Source organism: Symphodus melops (assembly GCF_947650265.1).
Source record: "Symphodus melops genome assembly, chromosome: 4".
NCBI lineage: Eukaryota > Metazoa > Chordata > Actinopteri > Labriformes > Labridae > Symphodus > Symphodus melops.
Genome location: NC_136694.1, coordinates 19,854,561 through 19,879,788, shown reverse-complemented (window position 1 = coordinate 19,879,788; position 25,228 = coordinate 19,854,561). Strand labels below are relative to the sequence as shown.

The following is a 25,228-nucleotide window of genomic DNA, read 5'->3' as shown; positions in this document are numbered from 1 at the left end:
GAGGCCTGGACTGAGAAAAGAGCCAAAGCATCAATGCCTTATGGGGTGCAAGGCATAAGGACACAGCTCTGCAGGGAACTGCGTGGGAGGGACGGCGCTATCTGAGAGAATGGGGATGGGGGTGGGGGGGACTGCAAAAAGTGTACTTTTTTTTCAGCACGCAAGGACTGTCTAAGGAAAATTGCTGGTTTATTGGGACTGCAACCAAGCAAATAATATTATCTTTGATTAATCTTTTCATTTTTTTAAATATATTGATGAAATTATGACTTCTGTTAAACGTGAGGAGAATTTCCTAAGGCCTAAGATGCAGTTAATTCATTTTTTTCCCCTGATTTTTTTTTTCAAGTAAGAAACTGAAATGAGAAAAGTTTTGCCTGAAATATTACTTCAATCAAAAAAGGCTAAAACTTAAACTTTTCCTTGATGCAGACTTAAAGATTTTAGCTAAACTGAGTGTTTGAGTGTATGTGTTTATTTGCATAGCCTAATATTGCTGGTGCATTGCCAATTGACACACACACACACACATCTAAATGAATTCAGTGTCTGGAGACAGGGACTTGGGATAAAAAAAAAGGAAAAAAAAGAGAGAAAAACACCCCCTGCACCAGTACTCCCCCCTAATTTAAAACACCCCCACCAAGAACATATTTGATTGTCTTTATACATTAACCTGTCTTTCCCAAATTTGCAAGATTGTGAAGACGAGGCAGTGAGCAAGAGGAAAGTGAGTGCGTGAGTGAGCCAACATTTGGGTTTATGAGTGGGCAAATGCAAAAGAACCCCCAAAGGACCGCTAGCGAAACAGCTGAGCTCATAAAGAGACAAAGAGCACAGATGAGCTAATACCTGAATGAAGGCCTCCATATTGCCGTTAAACAGCTTACGGTTAAAAACGGAGCGAGGTCTAGACTTCCGCATTCTCTGGGGTTTAGGGGGAAGAGTGGGGGGCCTGGGGAGATGGTGGGGGGTTAAATAGTTGATACAAGGTATATGTCAACAGCAATATCCTTGGTATAAACACATATCAAAATAGAGATTGTAGATGTTGCCATGTCTTGAGATGGTAATCTGCATCTCTAATACAATCTAAAAAAGTTAAAGGAATTTGAAATGTAGGTGAATTTTTTTTAAAATTATTATTATCATGCCATTTTCTGAACGGGAAGGTAAAAATAAAAATAAAAGTCACAGCCAGTTAGCTATCTCAGCGCAAATACTGGGATTGGAGAACAACTGGCCACCTGGCTCATTGTTCATATAGCAAACAGCTGGAAATAAATATATATAATTGGGTTTTATCAGGCCTTAAAACTTTGTTATTCGCTCAGGCTTTCAATTAGAAATATACTGTCTGCCTTACTGCATCACATTCTTCCTTTTTTGATAGTTTTAACAGTTGTTCCTTTATCGAGTATTTTCACTTTCATCCCGTCTTTTAATGATGTATTTTGTATTCTTTCCTTAAGCTCTGTTTTAATGTTTTTCTGTTTCTATGTCTGTAAAGCACTGTGAATTGCCTTGTGTCTGAACAGTGCTATATAAATAAACTTGACTTGACTTGACTTTTACTTGCTGCTACGGCTAGCTGTCTTGCCTACATTTCAATGTTGTGCTAACCCAAGCTAACACTCAGCGGAAGCTACATATTTGGCATAAAAAAAAAAATTAGATAGAAGAGTAGAGATGCATGGAAACAGCTAGCCTCTTTCACAAAATAATTATATTGCAAAATGTGAAGCAAAGTCGAAACAGTGTACACTACTAACATTAAGCTAGCTGTTTACCCCCGTTTGTGATCCTGATGCTTACTTAGGATAGCGCTAAGTAAATGGTTCATTAATGTTTAAGGTAAAGTCATTCGAGTGGTAGCAACTTTCTGATCAAGCGTCATACAAGAAAGTGAATACATACATTATCCTTCATGATATAACTTTAATAGTAAACCTTAGACAGCTATACAATAGGCCTATTCAGAATGTGTCAATATAAGTGACCACAAGTAATTATCGTACACAGAATTTAATAAAATCTGGTATAGATCAAACTCAGGTAAAAGTTAAACCCTTGTATGAAACCAGTCATGATACTGCCTCTGTTCATTTTCTAAAACTCTTCATAAATACATCAGCAGAACATTATCTCTCTGAATGTATGCTCCTCCTCTAATTAAAATCAAACCCTTTGTTCAACAAACAAGAGGGGAAGTTGAGAGTTTTCCCAAACTGTGATCTCATTCCTGCCACATCCAGGGAAACAGGAAGGATTTCACACATCATTGCCTACTTTATTCACCTTCTTGTCTTGGATATCTTACCTTGTTGTTCCATATTCAGCCCTCTCCCCTGGAAATTAGAAAAAAAAGAGACTAAATTAGTATACACTAGTTTTATAATGACAGAAGTTTGCTGTACGCTTGAGTGCTGGCTGACTATACAAGCCTGGCAGATGGAGACGGAAAGGGGTGTTATGAGAAAAAAGAGCATCTATTCAGCCTGGCTCAATAGGTTCAGCGCCATGGCTGCGTTTGAGTCATGGCCAGGCAGCGGTTATTCAGCGGTCGCCCTAGAAACAGCACAGGAGCCCCAGAAGGGGATGGCCTGTCTGCTCGCTGTGCAGAGGGAAAGTGTATCCAGGGGCAACAAGAGCATGAGGTTGTGGGAGCTGATTTGTACAGAGTGATTTCGTGATAACTGCACCACAAATGCACACACATGCATCCCACTGTACAGCAAACAAATGAAGGCTTCACTTTGATCAGTCAATCAGAAAACATTTGTTCAAGGGTCAAATCACGTGTAAAGCAGCTTCGAGCACAATCTAGCTTTATGTCAGACACGCATCATTTTAACCCTGCAAGGCCCTCTAATGAGTCTGAATTAGAAAAAAACAATGAGCTAAGAAATATACCTCAATCGCAGACACTCTTATCTTTTTTATTTCCAAAATAAGCACCCAATTAATGAATGTCCATTTAAGGACAAGACAAGTATGTGTTATATTTCCATTAGTAAAGATGAAGGTCTACACCAATTTAGATTCATGACTTTCTTAACTATTTTATTTGCAGCTTGAGCTGAAAAAAGCTCAAGTGCTTCTTATTTTAGAATTGTTTTATCTTCTTTTTCTTAAAGTCAAGCTCACAATTGTCTTTCTGTTTTCCAAATACACAGACTGAATATTTAAAGCATTTTAGATCTGTACTACTCATCTCTATTACACACATTGTTTCGATCCACATATCAAAGTGTCCTTAGTACTGATGATCTCTTACTCTAGAACTGCTGTATGTTTTGGATCATTTGTACTTAAGACAATTAAAAATGTAATGTGAAATATATACCAACAACTGTGCATCCCACAGGTCTTACCTTCTCCTAGTGTCTGCTTTAGAAGGTCATGCTTGGCCTGCAGTTTGATAATGAGATTGCTGCCATTTAAGTACTCCTTGTATTTCTGAGGAGGGAACAGTTCATCAGTCAAAAGTGAACAGGATTAATTTGATAGAGTGACGATAAAGTATGGCATAGTGATATGCTCCATGCACCAGTGCCTTAACGAATCATTGTCTGACAACTCACAGTGAAGTAGAAGCCCTCGGTCTCATGCTGATTGGCTCGTCTCTTACTGATGTTGGCCTTGCTCATGTAGGAGTCAGAGGAGGCCGATTTGACCGACTCTGTGGATTGGCTGTGCTGGAAAGCCTCTGACACATCAAAGTCTTCCACTGTGAGCATGTCCTGAAGGGTCTGCATGGTAGCGTCAAGAGTCTTCCTCACCTGACACAGACAACATATCAACACTATTCAAACATCTTGATCATCACAATCATGTTTAGTATTTTGTCAATAAAGTGTTATTGAATTGGTGATAATAAGTTAAGGTGGTTTCATAAATACATCTTATTATGCAGTGATTACACCCGGTGTGCATCTTTACAGTGTCACTAACAAGCTGTATGGTGTAAACAAACCAGTACAGTCTAAGATGAAACCTCTGCAGGCCTTTTTCACAGCACTTTGACTGACACTACAAACAGCAGACTAATTAGCTCTCTAGCATGAAGCATCGTGACATGAAAGATTAACTATGTTCCTTACACGTCAGGTAAAAAGGGAGGCAGTGTGCAGATCCATATTCATGACAGACAAGCACTGGCTCTCTCTCTCTCTCTCTCACACACACACACAGACACACACACACACACACACACAGACACACAGACACACACACACACACACACACACACACACACACACACACACACACACACACACACACACACACACACACACACACACACACACACACACACACACACACACACACACACACACACACACACACACACACACACACACACACACACACACACACACACACACACACACACACGGGTGACCTTTAAATAGGTCTGTGCGAGTCTCAGTGGCCTTGGTGACTCTGCATGCAGTGACGGCCCCCAGTGGAGGCAGTAGACTGGATGAGAGTCAACCCTACAGGTCAGCATCAGACAGGAGAGGAGTATAAATGCAGGGTGACAGTTCTTAGGCTGGCTGTTCTGCATTAGAGTGACAGAAGTAATGACTGGTTGCAAATCCCAGTTTAAAATGAAGCAAACAAATATGCCTTCATTTTAAAATTATTGATAAACTAAAGGATTATTCATCTTAACATGATGGATCATATCTGCCAGTTACAGGGATGCATCTCTGAGTTAAGTGTCTTTGACTGTCATATTTCTTAAAAGAAGAGTTTAAAATGTTTGCATGAATATTCTCTTTCATCCTTCAGCAAAAATACCTTCTCAGACATTTGTGTTTGTCTCCATTGTATCATCCATACATGATTTTGTTTTGTTAAACCTCTTGTGAGGAACTTCTGGTTTGTATACAGGTGTTGCAAAAATCAACACAAAGTGGTACCTCTTATCTAATTAGTGATTTTTTTTTTAATTAGTGGTGTTCATGCTTAAGTGGTATTTTTTTATGAACAACGTCACATACATGTATGTGTGTGTATATATATATATATATATATATATATATACACACACAAAAAACAAAATATATATATATTTTTTATTTTTTTTTACAGGCGTTTAAAAAAAAAGTCTTACAGGCAGTTAAAATTGTACATTAAATGTGTTTAAAAGTTGATGGAAGGTGGCATTTGCCTGCTGTTTCTGTTATTTATTTTTTAACTAAGCCTAAAGGCTTTTTCAGTGAGCTTCATGTCTACTGCAAAGACATAAGAGTTGTATTAAAGCACAAAAATCCCATAACTTAGGGATTTTTTTTGTTAATAAAAGAGCAAATGTACAAAACCTTTCTAAACCCCAAACTCTATTGAGACAGGAATTGTGCAGTGTTAAGAAATCTTCTTGTTCTATTAAATTGGTCACATTTGATAAACAGATTAAACTAAAGGATTGCTTTTTCAAGCTTTGACTGTGGTTAATCTATTTTCAATTAACAATACCCAAGATGATATAAAGACCCTGTAGCTATGCCTAATGAATATTGTATACCAATCAGACAATATCTAGCTATACGTCCTCTTCTGACTCAGCAGAAATGAACTGCGGAAAGCACAATGGCAGAGAGTTTATCAGAGACACTGACACTGGATACCTTCACCCCTCTAACACATGTGCACTCTCACCTCTTCATTCTCTATCTTCAGTGTGGCCAGGCGAGACTGCAGCTGGTGATGGCGCATTAAAAGCTCTGTCTGGACAGGCTGCTGTGCACTCACCTGACACACCTGGGATTAAGGAACAAAGGACCAGAGGATGTATCATTCACAGCAAACATGACTTTTTACAAAACAAACATCATTAAAAAAATGACTCTTAGCTATACTCTGTAGAGACTCACCTCATCCCCCATGTGTGGCTGATAGTCAAAGCGAGCTGGAGGACAGAAGATCTGGCTGTGCATGTCCATAAACTTCAGCTTGTCTCCTCTGATGTCCATGGCTTCTACTGCTCCCTCCAGTAAGTCCAGGCCCTCGTGGCGAGACGTCTCCAGGCTGTACTCTGCAGACAGGTAGGTTCTCATGGTGCGAGCCATGCTTGCATGATAACCTAAGTCACAACACTGGGTAGAAAAAGGGAAGCATATGTTAAAGCTAATAAAAGGCAAATTGCTATCAAAAAAAGCCTTGAGATTAAATAGAAGTTGGCTTTGCCAGTAAAAACGTACATCTATCATGTCTGAGACATCGTGGATGTAGTATTTGGCCACCAAGGCGTTGGTGGCTGCCAGATTGAGAAGATAGTCGTTGCGGGCTTTGGTGCATTTCAGCTTGTTTTCAGAGTACTTGGCTTGTCTCTAGGGAGAACGAGGAAAAGAGAAAGTCATCAAACAGGATGTCAAATGGATTCCTAAAGTACTCAAAGATTACATTATTACATCTATTTGATTTGTATCTAACAGTATCGGTCAGTATACATTGTAGTGTCAGTATTGTATTTCCTGGGTCATTTGTGAAAGTGGTAAGTGGTAAAATTCAAGAACATCTCAACAGATCATTTGTACAAGGATGTAGACACGATAATATAGAGCACTTGCAATATCATGTATAAAACCAGTCCATCCAAACAGACCTTTTCCTTCATTTTCTCCATCTTCTTGACGGAGCTCCGTCGCTGTGGACGTTCATCCAGACCGTACCGCAGAAGGCCCGAGCTGATGTCATTGGCTTTTCCGATGTGCTTCTCTTCCTGTTTCTCTGCCTCCTTCAGCTTGCTCTCAGCACTCAGACTCTCGGTGTGGTACATGTGGTAAGTCTTCATCACCTGTAACAACACGCACCTCATGTCAAACAACTGATTTAACCACAAACAGGAAGACGGTCAAACTACTTCTATTTCTTTGATCGTCTTAATTGAGCAAAAGTACATTTGCAAACCAAGATGGAGCAAATATATACAGAAATGGAGAATAGTATTCAGCAAGGCAGAGGGATTTTACTACACATGCAAATGCAACGATCAAGCAACGGTTGTGACAATTTGCTGTACTGAGTTCTTAAATGTATGAACATCATTGAAAAAACAACAATCAGGTTGATGAAGGGAGAGCAAAACATAGGAATGTGAGAGAGGTTAAAAAAAACATGAAATAGGATAGATTTAAGCAATCTTTTTTTAATTAATTTCTAAAAAGTCCATGTTAAAAGGGATGTGACAATGGACACCTTAAACATGTCTTAAAATCACTTAAGTACTGTGTCCAACAACACTCATTGACATGCATCAAATAACAAATAAGAAAACACTAAATATGATCAAGTCATTATTTAAAGTTGACGTCAAATTATTCAACGCTGAGTAGAAGAGGGCAATCCATAGCAGAAGAAACTGTGTCTGACCCCAAGATGGAAGATTATAAAGTACATGAAAAGAAAAAAATTTATGTTTGCACTTTTCTAGACTCTAACAGTTGGTTATAATGCAACTCGTGATTGAAATAGTTAGTGGAGTACATTTTGAGGTCCTCAAATATCCCATGAGGATTGGCATTCGAATGCATAATGGAGCTGGGATGGTGCTTTACAAAAAGTCTTGGGGCTGAGGTTAAAAAATATCTGTATGTGGGCACTAAGAGCCAAGTGGTTAGTGCATGCAGCCTATGTACAGAGACTACAGTCCTCTAAGCAGACAGGCAGGATGGGACTCCAACCTGTGGTCCTTCACCCGCAGGTCATTCCCAACTATCTCTCTCCTCGATTTCCGACTCTATCCACTGTCCTGTTTCTAAAATAAAGGCATAGAAGACCCAGAAAATAAACCTGAATTGACTATTTTTGAGAGACAAGTAAGAAGCCAAAAATATATCAACTCTAAAGATGTATAAAACCTATTAAATGTTTTCCTATCTTTAAAAAGAAGCAATAGAGGGTTCATCTATAAGGCTTTAAATGTTCCCCAAGGATATAACTCAGATAAACTTATGCAATCCTCGACTATATTTATTTGCATTACACTCCCAAGCATTAGGGAGTGTAGCTTACTCATAGGAGTGTCACACTGCGTTTCCTAATCGAGCTGGAGGTGCGTCTGTCTGATGTGTCTGTTTGTTTACCAAAGCGGGTTACAAAATAACCTGGAAATAAAAGTCACGCAGCAGGCATTTGTTATTAGTCACAGGCTTTGTATTGCATTACATACAGTCTACAATCTCAGCTTTTCAGGTTTTCTGAAACAGTTAATGTTTCCCGTTGTTAAAGAGATCACATGAGAATGTCTAACTAGTAACTCTGCATCTACAGAGCATTTAAACAACCTCTGCTCCTCCATCTCTCACTCTCAAGTTCTGGTTTCCAAGCAACCCAGACTGAAGCGGATGTGCAGAGGACAGAGGGATCGATCAGCAAGGGAGGATGGGGGCTACAAAGTGACAGACTGCAACCTTCCCTACAACTTGCAGCGGCACAAGAAACTACTTGATATCCTTTAAAAAGGCAGAAGAGATCAACAGTAGATGAATCAACGCTTAATTTTCCATTTAACAAAAGTGATAATGCAAACAAACTTCTTCCAGGTTCATTTAAGATATATACATTTGCTGGGAATTTGCAGCGTGAGAGCTGCAGACAGGCATTTAATAATTCATGAAGAAGAGAGGGAGGAAAAATCAATATCCACAAAGTGATGTATAATGTTTCATGTGAGAAAATTTCTCATGTGGTTTCCATCATGTGACTTATGCTGCTTCAGTGCTCAGTGTTTTGTGTTTCTCTGAACACTCATTCATCCTGAAAACCCTTTAAATATGTGAGCAGTTGTTGAGAATCACTGAAATTACACAGCAAATAATAATAATGTGTGTGTTCTTAGCTTCTCTTTAATACACGCTTCATGTTTACAGTTAAAAATCCTCAATCCCTGATGAAGTCATTTGCTATGTTCTGCAAAAGATCATCATCGTTCTCTTTTATACTCCATGTTCCTTAAAGGCTATGGAATAGGAGCTTCTCATATTTCACAATCCATTTTATTCAGTCCGATGATAAATGTGTTTTCGTTATACATGTCCTGACCTTGTTTGAATTTTCCAATTTCCTTTGATTTATCACTCGCTATAGCAACTCGATAACATTACGGATAAAATGCAGATGATTAATAGTGCAGCAAAACGGGAAATATCACTTAACAGTAAAAAGTAAATTAAAATACTGTACATAGCAGACGAGGGCTGAACACTCAGTACCTTATTTGAAAGTGTTCGGGACACTTGTGGAACATTTATGTTGCAGGAATTAATGAACAATGTTGTGAAAATAATAAAGTGAAAATAATAAAGAGCATGAGCAACAGAAATAATACAATCAAATCTTCTGCAAAAGGATTTGAGTGATCGGTGTGTAAGGATTTTTCTGACAAACTACAAAAAAAGCCATTTACAACTACAGTTTCTCTCTCTGCTTTCAGATAATCATTTTTAGTCTTAACCTCATTTTTAAATTAGATAAGTAGTAAAGTAGTATATGACCTATGATCTATATGAACTGACCCTTTTTTGCAGAATCGCTGTTGCCAACTATAGCACAGCTTTGAGTCTCAGAAGCAAACAGTGTGGTGTCTGTTGCCCTTTGTCCCACACACAGCCGATGATATCGCTGCACAGGTTCATTTTCAATCAAGCAAACCGAGTCTTTGTTTTTTATACCTTCGCCGGCCCACAAGCATCATTCACGTGTGTTTAATGACATAGGTGCACACATGTTTACGCATTAATGTGTACAGTATGACAATAGAGTGAAAATTGATACCAACACTGACAGATGTGTGTGATTACATGTCACATTAGCTGCAAATACTCCGGCAGCTCGTGTTTGCAGTGAGCACAGAGAACCACTGCAGCACAGACTGCAGAGCCTGCTTGAAGCACAGCCAGGGGCAAGAACACTCTCTCCTTCAACGGATTCACACAGGGAGGAGGAATGCTAATTTTCTCCTCTCACAACCTCAGGAGAAGGAGGAAATGACCTGTTAAGAGAGGGAGCTGCTGATAAGGCATATCTGCTGTGTGCAGTGTCAGGCCAGCTGCTTCACAGGTTACAGGTTCAGGGAGGAAAAAGGTGGGGAAGGGATTGACAGGCAACAGGCAGCCAACATAAGGGAGAGGCAATAACAGGCAGGCTGGTAAAGACAAGAAGGAGAATGATCCTATTCGTTTTACTTACTGTGTAGAGCTCATTTGTGACTTTCACTAACTCTTCATGCATCTGCACTCCGATGTCTTTGCTCTGAAAGAGAGAAAGAAAGGGCAGTTTTAATGGACAGCAATTAATTCAGGTATTTAAACATCTAGAGTCAGACTAATAACTGGATTATTTCACAGAAATTCCTCACCACACATGCCAACCTTAAGGGCTGTCTTCCAGTTCTAATTAAGAATCTGAGGGATGTGAGCAGACATTGAAATGCTGTCATTACTCTACACCAGAAACAATCTAATACAATGCCCAGAGTGCAAGCACAGACAGAAATAGAACAGTGGAGACACTGCAGAACATTTCCCAAGGAGTTGTGTCACCATTTCAGCTCAGTTACAAGAGCTAAGAGCCTATGATGAATTGGACATGTCCCATGACAGGAGGCTTACAGCCCGAGAGGAGGAATGGGGCCAGTGGAGAGTGACTCTGGAAATCCTGTTGAAGGCATATGGACCGACATTGAGCGCCACCAATCTTGGTTTTCTGCCACCCTCTCAGGAGCCATTTGTCAAAACAGCAACTTGGCGTCTCACATGTGAGAGGAATTAAACTTCATCCCATTCAGTACATTTAAACTTTAACCTAGCAAATGCCAGGGTTGACGGATTCGCAGCCTCCACATATGCGATTCATTTGCAGAGAGAGAGCACTGCAGCTGAACCAGGATACAGCATAACAGGATTATTGTTTTGCCGAACTTTGTTGGCAAATTCTTGTAGAGGGAGACAGTTTCTCTGCAGGCTGTTATTAGTTGCCGAGTTTTTTTCTGGCTGTAAGCCATCCTATTCTCATCACTGCTCCCATCGTGACAGTGCAGGGCCCCCTAGAGGGCATATTACCTCATGTTCCTCATCACAACCCCTAAACTTCAGGTACTCTGCTACCCTTCCATGTTACTTTTTGCATAATACAATCTTTGCGATATGACAGAATAACCAGATAAAAAACAGGGTCACACAATGTCTTATTTCACTGTCCCATTTATTAAACGACTCTCTGTTAATATGAAATAGTGTGAAATCATAAGAGTGATGTTTTCTGAAGAGCATCAGAAGAAGATGAGTGATCTGAATATGTGGAGGAAGCTGAGCACCGTGTTGAGAGAGCAAATACACGTGCTGAATGAGCTCGGTTAAAAATAGAAACAAAAATCTCCCTGAAACAATGTTGAGCTTTATTTAAGACACTTGGCACTCTAATAATAGCCAGTCTACTGCGAGGTGTCTAAATTAGTCCGAAATGTTGGCGATAGGTAGTGATGGGTAAGAAGCATCTTCTCTGCACCTCAATACTGTATTTCTTTTAAAGCAGGGGTAATAATAATCAAGTTTAACATTTGATGCAAAACATCTGTGTTGTCATTCAAACTCAAAGGCCACCAAAAGAGACAAAGTCACTCTTTTCAAAAAAATACCCCATGTGACCATCAGTGTGTCTTGACGCATATGTACATATTTTTGCATATATTTAATGGTGAGGCGTCAAGTTCCCAGCATCAGTCATGCAATTTAAGCAAAAACCTTCTGTGACTGTGTGCATTAGTAACATGCCCTCAAACATTCAACTCATATTCTGACCTTTTTGAAAAGTCTGATGACATCCTCGCCCACGTGTGCCAGTCGAACAATGACGTTGTTGTTGTAGAGGTCACTCAGAGTGGCGTGGTCTCTGCTCTCCCGCCTGGTCTGGTCCAGGACCAAATACCAGCAGTTCACAGTGGACAGGAGATTCTGGTCCTTTCTGAAACAGCCAAGGAAAAACTTTACAATGCGGAAAAAAATGACTCTTTAAACTCCCAATAAATACAAAGCTGCCAACGTAGGGCTTTGTAGTATTAGTGGAGAGAAAAGTCCGACTGGCTACCCAGGACCACCAATGGAGGAGAAGGTCCTTCTTAATGGCACAATGGACATTAGCAATGGTGGGAATTATGCATCGGACACTGGACATTTTTGGATTTGTGTCTTGGACATTAGAAATGTTGATATGTAAGTGTTGGACTACACAAATGCACTCACTTGTAGTCCAGTGCATACACAAATCCTAATGCAGCAAATGTTTGCAATTTAGACAGTGTGAAGGAGTTGGTCTGCAATTTTTGATGGATTCAATCTTCTCTTACACACCTGTCGTATATAATGAAAATAGTACTTTCAATAGCATCAATCATTCAAATAATTCAGTTATTCAAAATAAAATCTTTAAACGGTCCTGCGCTTAATAGAGATGTGGTTACATTAATACGTTTCATGGAGGGGCACAATGTGTTCATGTGGCCCAGAAATCCTTGAGATGCCTCTGAGATCAAGTGCAACATCAACACCAAACAGTTTAAAGCAGATAAGCAAGAAAAACTGACTTTTTCCCTGAGGAAGTACACAAAGAGGTGTGAGCCCTAAACATACCAGTTGTTGATTGATATGCACATTTTCAAACTTAAAAGAGGGTGAATAGTGTTTGATAGACTGCAGAGATGATACATTCATCATGACCGTTTCTAAACCTTCATCCATTGTGAGGTCCATTCGTTTACAAAGCATGAGTGTAAAACCATCAACTGGTGGATGAAAGCTGACCTGCACCGGGATCCACTCCAAGTTCAACTTTATTCCCCCAGTATTGATTGGTCAAAGGAGAAGAGGGAAATTAAGATGAATGATTTATCACTTTGAAGATCTTTGTTGATAAGGAAGAGCAAAATCAAATGTAAGTTTAAAACCTGATAGCTCTCATAGCCGATTTCCAACCACAGAAGCTTTTTATCACATCACAACAGAAGACGGCAGACACAGAAACAGTAATACAGAACACCATGCTTCATCAGCATCAGCGTTGGACCATACGAAACCTCAAGCAGCAAACTCTTGGAAAGTGTACTTGAGAGAAGATAAGTGGTAAGGTGAGGCAATTGATTGTGAAGTGACATTGATATATATGGATCGATAGTGAATGGATCGTGAGCTAGCCATAACCTACAAAAATAATGTAATTTGTGATGAGCAATCACATAGAAAGTGGATTTTTCAAAATGTTTACCGAGCCATTTCATTTTGCAAGCAGTGTTAGTGAAAACAAAGAGCAGTAGGTTTATGCACCCGCTAAGCCAAGCCAAAAACATTGTTATCATTCAGAATCAATAAAACAGTGTTACACGATGGATAACACAGACGGCAGAGATCAGGCTGCAGATACAGCCATGGATAGCCATGATCAATAAAACTGAAAGCAAATACAAAGCAACTGATAAACAATCCAACGTAATACAGCCTCAAGAGTACTAATATAACAGAAACAGATCTTTCTAGTATCAGGTCACCTTTTCATTATTAATTAAAAGAACCATTATTTTGTATCGATAAGTGGCTCCTCTTATCTTTTTACCGTCCGTGTCCACTACATGCGTGATTAAGATTTTTCCAGCCATCTGTTAGCTGTCAAACCTGACTATAACGGTTTGTTTGCTGTAGACAATGTGGATAAAGGCACTTCTTTCTTTCTGATTGTTAGTGTTTCTACCGTAAATGTCCTGATTAAAAAAAGGCAGTTTTTTTATTTAAAAGGCATTTTAACTAAAGTTAATCAAGTGGTTTACTTCCTGCCATTAGATCATATCTTTTATCAGCACATTACCTGGAGTTAACTTCCATGCAGTGAAAGCGCCAAGATTTCCTCTTTTTAACTTGATTTTATTTTGTTTAATAAGCAGACAACTCCTCACAGTCCGGGGAACCTCAAGGTTATATTCTGGCTCCTCAATTATTCTGTATCTAAATATGATAAAAAATGACATGTTTTAATTTCAATGCAACTCATGAATCCAGCAAAAACAACAGACAGTATGACTCCTCCCCAAAAACTATATTCTACCGTATGAAATGTTGTCCATAACAACAGAGACAAGATAAAATGACATAAATCAGGGTTTCTTACAAGAGAATTAACTGAAATAATTAATAAATAGAAATAGTTATCTTTGGGACTTTTCTGAGGAAATGCTGATCCACAGGAGAATGTTACTCTGAAGTTGAGTCAGAAATGAAGCAGTTATTTTTGACTCACATCTCAGTTTGAAAGATCATCTCATAGTCCTGACTTGTTTTACTTCATACTCTGATCATTTCATTCCTTGGAGAGATTTGTTCACTCTTTGATATTTATCAAGACTTCTGTCCTGATAAAGCTTGTTGTCTTCAGCTAATGCAAGCTTCTGCACTACAGCAACGCCATAACATGGGCTTTATTCCAGCTTCCCCCAAGCATCTGAAAATATTTGTCATGGACAGTTATTCAGAAACTGGCCTAAATACTAAAATCTAATGAGTCAAATTAATTCAACCATGTGTACCTCTAAATGTCAGGCAAGAAATACTTTCAGTGAGTCTACATCCAATCTGGATTGGCCATGTTACTTTTTTGTCTCGTGCCAAATATTGACTCTATAGTAACTGTATGACTGTGTCCTCCTGTCTAGATGACTTATGTTTAAAAAGAAGCAGACACTGAGTACAAATAAGAATCTATATGAAAAGTTATGTTTCCACGCTGAGTTAAAAGAGTTGCACCCTGATGCTAAAGGTAATCCTGAGTGCCGGGCATCAGCAACTTTTTTCCCCCTTTCCTTTCATCCTTAAACACTTTGATAAAAAAAAAAAAAACATGAACAAGCTCTCCCTATGGGCCCTCCTTTCAAGCAGAGCAGGTGTTTGATCCTTTACTTGAAGCCAGCATCCTGACTGTAAATCTTTGGCTGTCGGCTGCTCCTCAACACGGATGAGACAGCGGTGTTCAGGACAGAGAGGAGTTGATGCAGAACGGTTCGTGTCGTTGATGACAGAACAATGTTTCCAACATGACAGGCTACAAAAGTGCAACAATTCCTGTTTTCACGGCTCGAGCTGGCACTGCCAACTGAACTCCCCTCAACTGGCAACACAAACACATACTAGATTTGATCAAATATTCTGAAGCATTTTGAATATAATTTATCTTTTCTTAAAAGGTAGACTGAGTCATCAGCTCTTATAATAACACATTTGCTTCTGCCACTCTGTTACAGAAGGTTCTTTAAATGTTCCTCGATATTCTCCTGCCAGACTAGTAGCTCTTGTGCAAGAAATGAAAATCTGAAAGGATCACAGATAAGCAAAGATGGGCACTGCATGCTGGTTTAAAAAAGAAAAATGCAACTCCAGAGAGTGTGGTGCAATCTCTTAAAGTTCAGAAGAGAAGACAGCGTGGGATTATTAATGATGGAAACTTAGTAGGTCCATTTTGGTATATTGGAATGAACCTAGCCGTTGACAGAGAGACATAATGATGACCATTAAATGTGACATTGCGAGGGGGGAATCTGGGACAGCAGGGTGTAAGGGGAAGTCATGCAATGTGCTTCTCATTCAGGGGTCTCCCTTCAAGGGAAAGCTCCATTTATAAATGTCCCAGTGACGGGAGCTCTCCGCCGTGATCACGCTTTAGGTCCAATCGGCCGGAGAGACTGAAAAGAGACGGGAAGAGCTTCTGAATAAACCAGCGTGTTTGTTACGCATGACTGACACACCCAGGTCACATGAAAGGGTGTGCTGCTGCCTACGAATCAATTACACTGTACTCTGGTGCTTTAAAAGGTAAGTTGGATTTCCTGCAGTGTGAATTCAATTCAACAATAGTGACAATTGCGAAACACTTTTCAAATAGATTTTATCGTAATAATAAAGTAATACCTACTTGACAGCTTTTAATCACATTCATTTGGTCTATTTCCAAGGTGAGGAGCCAACTTTTACCTAACATATTTGAACTGAACCGAATCTATCCTTTGTTTTCTAAGCATTCAGTTTCATCTTTTTTCAGGCTAATGCATTGATTACAGTTAGAAAACTCTCTTAAAGTTACAGAGAGCTGGAGGCTGATCTGAACTAAGCTAAGCAGCAACTCCTGAACATGCTTCAGGGTGTTTGTTTCATGACCTCAGATCACAAAAAAACAAGGTTCACTAGAGGAAAAAATAGCTCAAACTTTTTTTCCCTTTTTTTTTGAGGCTCCTAACTGAGGCTTTGATTAATTATCTTTATTTTCTGTGCCAATTGAGAAATGTTTGTTTTTTTTGGAAGCAGCGTGAAGTTGAATGGAAATGAAATGACAGTCACGTACACTGAAGGGGGGTTGTCTGACCTAGTTGAATGGAACACAGCAGCCCGAGGCCACAAGCTTCCTTGGCCCTGGCTTCATTTCAGGTCAATTCTTCTGCATTTATCCCTGCTCTCCTTTTTGTAGCTTATCCCTCCTCTGTCTTCCCATTTCAGTTTTTCCCCTCTTTCTGCCATTGTCAGCATGAAATATGTAGCAGATATTTATCAGGCAAGCACATTTGATACAGACGTTCCAGTGCTCGGGGAAACTCACTTGAAGTGCTGGTGCTCTCTGGAGGTGCGGATCTTGGCGGAGTAGCGCTCAGCCAGCTTGTCCAGGCCTCTCGAGTACTCAAGCTGGAGCTCAGCCTTTCTGCGGAAGAACTCCTGAAGGTCCTGCAGCAGCTGCAGCCGGGACTCTGACTGTTGCTCAAGACATCTGAACTGCTCCACCAGCTGGTTACGGATCTCTGCATATCAAAAAGAAAAGGCCACCTTCAGAACCAATTGAACCTCTCAGGGGGAGCTGGCTTACATGCTGGGCCTCACTTGAGTCCGCCAGACAGTGCTGCAGGTCAACTTTTTTTTTTTTTTTTCCCCAAAGCAGTCACATGATGTAGTTAACAGAAACATGTGAGAATGCAGCGAAGCACAACAACTAATAAAATAACAAAGTCATCATAATTGGATAAAACTGGATGTCAAAGTCGATTTGTTTGCCATCTGTGAAAGTGCATGTAGCCTACTGTGTGAGTAGTAGGAGGGAGGGAGAGTGGGGGTGTCTAAATGCTGGGGTTGCACACGTGCATATGAGATGCATGTCTGATGATTGCAGCAGACAGCACGGAAAATATAAAATAGGTCAGCTTCTAAAAAGCATTGTGCTCAGCGAGCCTTCAGAGAAGTTTGTAGTAAAAAAAAAATATTGCAGGCATTTTTTTTTGTTTTTTATTGCAAGATCACTGTGGTTTCAGCCTGGAAATCTTTGCTCCTTCTAGTCTGAGAATGAGGACAACAATTCTGTTTGAGTTATAAATTAAAACAAATCAGCTGATTTACAGATGAGTTCAGATTTGACAAGCTTTTCATAAACAAACAAGACATCATAATTCAACTGAACAATTTTATTTCGGTAAAATACATTTTTGTAAGTTTCTCAACAGACATGTTTTCATTATAATAACGTACAGAAAACCTCAAAATGATTAACATGCATCCTATGCAGTGAAATAATTTAGATCATAATTCATCAATCCCAGTTTTCAAAATGAGCAGGGATAAATATCCAGACTACTGGCTGGACAGAGTGTATTGAGAGATATAAAGGGCTAAAAAAGCCCCACTGAAGCGTGGGGCTTGGACCCTTTGTATAAAATCCCGTCAAATACCCATTGTATTGTATCCATATCTAATCCAACCCACTTTTTCAGTCATTCATTCATTCTGACCCCTTCACTTTTGCCATGTCACAATATCAGGACATCTCTCTCTCCACCCTGCGTTATTTTCAGTCAGAGAGAAGTAACATACAGAACACTGAAAGCTGAGATCAGTGGGTCACATACTGTCAACACAAGCTCAGCATTTAGTTAAATGTTGGTCATTGATTCATCTTTTGCTTTTAAGTATGCTTTGTTCATGAGGAGGGAAGCTGGAAGACTTACATTGTTATTAGTATTGCTCTGTATTTTGGCTTACAGTATCTGGGCTTGTCATGTTTAACTGAAAGTCAAAAACAAATTAAAACCAACTTGTTGCAGAAAGCAGCTAAAGGTGTGAATGACACGAGACCACATCTTACACCCACACACATTCACTAACAGTGGGTTTAAAGCAAGCATCTCCTGCTGTGAGACAATATGAGGCAGTGGAGTAACAATGAGAAGGCTGAAGATTCCATTATGACAGACTGTTTAAACCATGCATATGATTTCTGTGCACTGAAAAGAAACTCTGTAGAAATGAATCGACGGAAAAGATGTCCCAGTGGAAGAAAAGCCCCTTTGTTTACTTCTAAATGCTTGTTTCTGTATCTTGAATAAAGGATTTCAAAAATGCCTCCGCCATCGGCTGTAAGTTAAAATGTGAATGAAACAGCACGAACGAGAGGGGCAGAGTAAATATGGAGTCCCTTGCTGTTTGGAAAAGTACCCCTCCTGGTCCCCATAGTTGCCCAGTTGCCTGGTTACATGCCTCTGGAGGCATTTGAAAGAGAGCAAGCCAGTTCCCTGTTCTGACAGTCACAGCAGTCAGTCAGTTTAGCATAATGGCCGAGGACAAGGACAACTTTCTGTGCTTTGAAATACTCAATAAACAGTCCGTGCTGATAAACAACGCAGCAATCAGATTCAGAAATAGAATGAATTATGACTGTGATAGACTGCTGTGCTATGACATACCACTAAACAACAGTTGTTGACATTAAGCCTTAGTAATCATACAGTGGCAATGCAAAAGAACAGACAGAATGAGAAGCATCTCTAAATTGATTTCAATGAATTATTTTATCGGGCAACATCAAATAAACTTGTGATAAATGCGTTCGCTCTCCTGTGAGCAGGTTATTTTTAGAATTTAAACTGTTACTAGGGACTGTGCAGTACTGCACTACATTCAATGAATGATTCAGGCCTTTGCAGAGTGATGCATAATTATGAGGAAGCAGGAAAAGAGTTCAAGGGAATAATATGGGAGAAATAACCCTCAAAAACTGAAATGTTTTTTTTTTAAATGATGATTAAAGAGTTGAATGTCCTAGAAGAAGAAGAAGAAGAAGAAGAAGAAGAAGAAGAAGAAGAAGAAGAAGAAGAAGAAGAAGAAGAAGAAGAAGAAGAAGAAGAAGAAGAAGAAGAAGAAGAAGAAGAAGAAGAAGAAGAAGAAGAAGAAGAAGAAGAAGAAGAAGAAGAAGAAGAAGAAGAAGAAGAAGAAGAAGAAGAAGAAGAAGAAGAAGAAGAAGAAGAAGAAGAAGAAGAAGAAGAAGAAGAAGAAGAAGAAGAAGAAGAAGAAGAAGAAGAAGAAGAAGAAGAAGAAGAAGAAGAAGAAGAAGAAGAAGAAGAAGAAGAAGAAGAAGAAGAAGAAGAAGAAGAAGAAGAAGAAGAAGAAGAAGAAGAAGAAGAAGAAGAAGAAGAAGAAGAAGAAGAAGAAGAAGAAGAAGAAGAAGAAGAAGAAGAAGAAGAAGAAGAAGAAGAAGAAGAAGAAGAAGATGATTTTGGACATTTTTGTCTTGAATAATTTCAATTTTACCCTTTACTCTATATGGTTAACATGTAGACTTTAATAAGCATATACTGTTTTAAAAAAAAAAAAAAAAGACATTTTAACTGCTTAAATGAAAATGAAAAAAAAAGAAAAACTGTCATCCCCATACCAAAATCCCCATGTGTTTGGAAGTCAGCCATACATACCGTACCTAAACTGTTCTGCACCAGGCTGTAAACACATTACGTTATGTTATTAAACTTGGCATTTTGATAAGGAACCTAACAGAGATGAACCCACTATTAGATTCAGCCTCGAGTGGCCATTCGAAGAACTGCATTTTTGCATTTGCACATTCATTTCCACATGGCTTCATTTTCAGCTAAGCTTTGCAAAGCTTAGCTGAAAATCAAAATAAATTCAAGCCACCCAAATACAGAATGTTCCTTAAATGGATCAGCCAAATTGTTTAGTCACATGTGAAAACAGTCTGAAGATTCATGGTGTAGAAAAGGAAAGTATAGCACCCTGAGTTCAGCTGTTATAAAGCCTTGACCAGCTCTTTTACCCTGCAGATTCAAAACAACAACCCCTGTCCACACACCAAGTCCAAACACAGCATGTCTGTGGTGGCTGCCTGGATCCCTGACAGATAATATAACAGAAAAAGGGGGGGAAACTATTGGCCACTTTTGCCTTGCAGGATTTCCTGTTAGGCTCCTGTGCTGCTGTAGAGGACAGAGCACCCAACATCATGCAGAGAGGATCCCCTGTCACTGCTGTAGCCTGCTCAGATTAGCATGGCACGGCTCTTTTCAGTGGCCAGCAGCAGTCTCTGGGGCTGTGTCTGCAGTTAGCCACGCGTAGCTAGTCACATGTCACCTAACTCAGACTGACACGTTGACATAATTTGGTACAAATCAAGGCTGTGTTCTGTGAACGCTTGTCTTCTGAATGCAGTAATGGCTATAGTATGCCTTTAAAGTCTATTTGCTTGAGTTCACATTTCTCCCTCCGCACAAATATCTCTGAAAGTAAAAGCATCACGGTTTGTGCAGCCACAGGACAGGAAAATCCAGTCTGTGGTGTGCAGAATTCCAAGCATTTTTCTCTTGAAATGTTCGTAAACCCTGGGCATGTCACCTGCCAACACAACGTCAGACAGTGACTGTTACATGTTGGCAAGACTATAAAAACGCATTCCTAATTCATTATTGTCACACAACTGTGACTCTCAAGATAGTATCAGTCTGAAGATTCTTTCTTTATGATGAATTAACACAGCGGGGTTAGTCAAAACGCTCAGAGAATTTCTGCAGTGCGGATGGCAACAGAGGTAACATGAGGCGCTAATTTGTAACAACGGGATAGCGGTCCTCAGTTAAGGGGAATTACATCTCTGACACAAAGTCATTAAAAATGTTAAAAAGTGTTATAAATATCATTGTATTGTTACTGAAATTAAGATTAGAAACATTGATCTGTTGGCCAATATCTGGCAGCCATTTATCGTTTAGTTCCACATGGCTACAGTATACATTTACTTAAAGAAAACGCAAATCTTATAAATAACTATGTGTCGCATATTCTATTACAGCAATTTGTGCGCACGACTAAAACAGCTGGACTACAAACAGATCACTTGGCAGTAGAGCTAATGCTGCCTCCAGCTATGAGCATAATATAATGCATCATGAAGGGTATTCCCTCATTTCCTCGTGTTTTGGTTTAAGGATCAGTAGGAAGTGAAGAGATGCTTCATACTTGTCTTCTACACTCACACGAATAACATTTTCCCTCTGAAATAAAGAAAACAGCAAGAGGTACTGCTAAGGCAGGGAAAATCAAGTACTTAAGCTGCTGATAATGACTCTGTGATGACTGTTAAAACACAAAGCGGTGAAGCAGTATTACCTGCTGCTTGTAATTGATTATTCAGTCATCAATGAATCAGGGCTGCCATGTGACGACAATTATGAAATACAGTCCCCAACATGTAACACTTTAAGATCAAAATACACACCAATAATTATTGCTTAAAGGTGACTGAGACCTTTCTGTTTGATAAAATGTGTCTTGAAATATACACACAGTGCAGTAAGTTCATTCCTGATTGAACTGCTGTACAGTCAGTAACTCAGCTTTTTGGGCCAGTGTCAGTGTCAGAGTAAAGCTGCCACATCTTCGAACTGATCTAAACCCAGTTTGCAAATGAGCTTTAGATGTCAGCTTAAAAGCTTTTCCTGAAACTGAGACAAGAGACGGAGCTCTGATGGCTCTCTACCAGCCACAAAGTCGGTGTGGACACCAGAGGGAGAGAAAGAGAGCGAGAGGACGAGTAAGACAGTGAAGGAGTCAAACAAATAAACAGACAGACAATGAGAGAGAGAGACAAGGAGAAATTAAACCACACCTTTGTCAACTAAATACTAATCATACCAGACACATATTGACAAGTTTTGTTGAGAAAAAAACTGACAGACAAAAATTTACCTTTTGCAGTTATATCTAAAACTACCATGGAAACCATACACAGGATAAGCAATATGCTTCAGAAAAAAATTTAATTGAAGGGGGGACTGATGTCACTCTCATATCTTGTATTGCCACCTCAATGTAAAGCTATAACCAGAAACCCCTTAGCTTGGCTTAGCATAAAGACTGTGGGGAAAGTGGGGAAGCAGCTAGCAAGGATCTTTCAAAAATGTAAGCTAGCTAAGCTTCCCAGTGTTAAAAAAAAAAATCAAGAGTATACAGTATCATGTTAGGTTAGTCTGGGATTTTCTTTTTTTTTTGGCTTATTTTTTACTTAAGGAAATTGCTGTAGGCTACAAAGACACAGCTAGCCTATGTTACTCCTGTTTGTTGTTCTTAGCTACTCTAACTGTCCAGTCAAGATATGAGAATTAAGATGACCTCGTGTTTTAAAAAAATTGTTGATATGGCTAAATTAATAGCCCATAGCTTCGCTTATAGGCCTATCGGACTTGTTTAAAATGTAGACTATTAGTCCCTTTTAGATTCTGAATCATGTTTCAATACAACACACTACCTGACATGTGGCATTCATTTAATAAAACCTAGGCTACTTTACTAAAGTGAAACTGCAGCTGTAGGACAACACAAATATGTTGAGATCGATCCATCATTTAAGTATTAGATGCAACCACACACACACCTTCAGTTTAGTTTCATTTCATGTTTTCTTTTCCACTGTCCACTTTATTCGTCTGTATGTTCATACTGTATTGCTGTCATTTGATGTGAAACAAAGTGAGCTCAGGAACTGGTCCCAACCTCACCATCTAAATTAAGTACTTTACTTTAAATATTCCTGTGTCTTCTGCACAGGTCTATGGTCTATAACATATTTGAGATGAAAGCAAGAACATCCTTGCTGTCTCTGTGAATAAAACTTGACACATGAGCAAAACCACAACCATAAGAAGGTGATGCAGAATGTGTTAAAGCTGACAATGCTGGAAGTCATCTTAAAAGCTGAGAAGACACCACCATATACATCCTGCAATGTCTGTTTCAGTCTGTTGTCAGTGTTCCTCACTCGCTTATCTCTCTGGGTGGTTTATCCAGTCACATATTTAACGGTAGACAGTAAAATCCTTTCATGCTTCATAATTCATACAGACAGCATACATTATGTATGAACTTTATGAACTGTTTGCTGTGTGATCTTCTGGAGCATTTCTTCTCCCCCTTGATACTACACTTTGTCCTGGAGTCTCATGAAAATACTTAATCTACCAAAAGTGTCCTTTAAAATGGTATTGATCACCACATTACATTTTGACCTGTCATGAAGATGTTCTGCAGTGTACCCAGATGTCTCAAAAATCTTCCGCATGAGTACTTGAGGTGCATGACCTCGAGTCTATTAGAAAGCTTATCCAAGGTGAACTGGTGCATTCCCTTGTTGGGTGTGCAGCATGAAACAATCTGACAGAAAAAAAAAACAGATGCACTTTGAAACAATTAAGCACAACTGGCTTACATGCCACACATGAAGGGCTAGGCAATTTATGCATCCCCACAGTCATCTTGTGCAAAACAGGTTCAGCCAAGTTGAGTCGTCATTATTGTATGACAGAATTAAAAAAAAAAATAGACGTATCCCTGGTTACAATTGGATTAATCTTTGGCGACATTTCCCAGGAGATATGCTAAAAATGACTGCCATTTATAACTGTACAAATATGTCCCACCCTACAGCACTGTACACTTGAAAGCCATACAAAGCTTGAAGTTACGCAATAGTGCCTGCACACACACAGAATAACAATATGATCAGGCCTGCACGTTACCAACCTTTCACTTGGGTCTCATATTCGGCAATAATCTCTTTGTCCTTCTTGACTTTCGCCTGAGATGACATGTTGAGGAGAAGGGATTGTGCAATCCTCGGGCAGCAATCAGCGTCTCCGTTGCCACAATGCAGCGATTCGCCCGTCTGCAGTCCTCTCCGGGGTAGTTGAGCAACAATCAGATGCGAATCATTGCCCGCCTGACTCAACTTCTTCTTCGTGGATCAAACGCACTTTTTTGAGGGTCTGCGAGGTTGCCTTGCTGCATTGGAGGAGGCGACGTTGATCTAAAAGTGCATAATGATCATCTTCCTTTCTGACCACTCCTCTTCGGCAGCGCTCTTCAGTGAATCGGAAAACAATTCACGTTTGATGTTCATGTCATGGCAGCCTCATAACATAGAGTCCCCTTCTGCACAATAATGTGCAGTCTGCCTTTTTAAGCCAGCTCTCTCTCTCTCTCTCCTCTCTCTCTCTCACTCTCTCTCTCACTCCTCTCTCCTCTCTCTCTCTCTCTGCAAGTTCAGTGCTGCTGCAGAAAAGGCTGAATGGACGTGAAAGTCAATGTGAGACTCCTCCCCCAACCCACTCTCTTCTTTATTTCTTCACCAGTTTCATTCTCTCATGATTTCAAGTTTGTCTCAGTGAACTGATTTGCAGACTTTTACCAGTAAAAACAGTCGATGAGTCCAACCCTGAAAGATTGCACGAGCACTTTGGTGAGATTTCATTGTTTCCAGGACAACAACATGTTGACTGCAGAACAGAGTAACTTGGCAAGATTTTTTTGTCATTCAAAGTAAAGTGGTGTAGCTCATGTTTTACAATGATTATATAGGCTATATCCAGCCTTAGAACACAGTTGTTGAGGAAGAACAGTGAAAAGTGTTGAAATACTGGCATCTTCCTGCATGAATAAACTATTTTGTGTGAAATGCTGTTACACTTGTCATTGATAGGGAAATAAAAGATTGAATGTGAATTATTGATCAAAATACTATAGGTTACTGACATTTGACTTCTAGACGTTACGTTTCCACTTTCAGAATAAAAACACCTAATAACATGCTCAAGCTATTACTAAATAACCATAAATCTTACATTAGTTTGCGATCAAATAACAAAAAATTAAGTATTTCCAAAAGTATTTGGAATTTTAAACAAAAAACATGAATTTGTCCTTTAAAATAACTTATTATTCTCAGGTGTGAATGTGACCACTAGCTGACATTATAGACAGAGGTGTTACAGATGAGTTGTGTTAATACTGCAGCCCTCCCCCTTTTAACTAAGAGGAAGGAGCAAGAGAAAATCAGGGTGACTGTGTATGTCATCTGCTCTTTCCTTCTCTCT

At 39.4% G+C, this 25,228-nt stretch overlaps 1 protein-coding gene across 2 annotated transcripts in view; it reads right to left on the bottom strand.

Annotated features, from left to right (window-relative positions):
* Positions 1–24,334, bottom strand: part of LOC306822398 (SLIT-ROBO Rho GTPase-activating protein 3-like) — a 31,639-nt gene extending 7,305 nt beyond the window's left edge. The window contains exons 1-12 of one of the 2 annotated variants that reach the window (XM_079341404.1): positions 23,880–24,334; positions 16,633–16,828; positions 11,808–11,970; positions 10,198–10,260; positions 6,614–6,805; positions 6,210–6,338; positions 5,883–6,104; positions 5,668–5,769; positions 3,585–3,782; positions 3,375–3,459; positions 2,321–2,348; positions 853–955 (exon numbers count right to left, since the gene is read on the bottom strand). In XM_079341404.1, the coding sequence (XP_079197530.1) occupies positions 853–955; positions 2,321–2,348; positions 3,375–3,459; positions 3,585–3,782; positions 5,668–5,769; positions 5,883–6,104; positions 6,210–6,338; positions 6,614–6,805; positions 10,198–10,260; positions 11,808–11,970; positions 16,633–16,828; positions 23,880–23,946 (1,548 nt within the window). In that variant the 5' untranslated portion in view covers positions 23,947–24,334. The remainder of the gene's footprint in view (positions 1–852; positions 956–2,320; positions 2,349–3,374; positions 3,460–3,584; positions 3,783–5,667; positions 5,770–5,882; positions 6,105–6,209; positions 6,339–6,613; positions 6,806–10,197; positions 10,261–11,807; positions 11,971–16,632; positions 16,829–23,879) is intronic. The other variant, XM_079341403.1, reaches the window with a different exon arrangement.
* Positions 24,335–25,228: the final 894 nt, after the last annotated feature.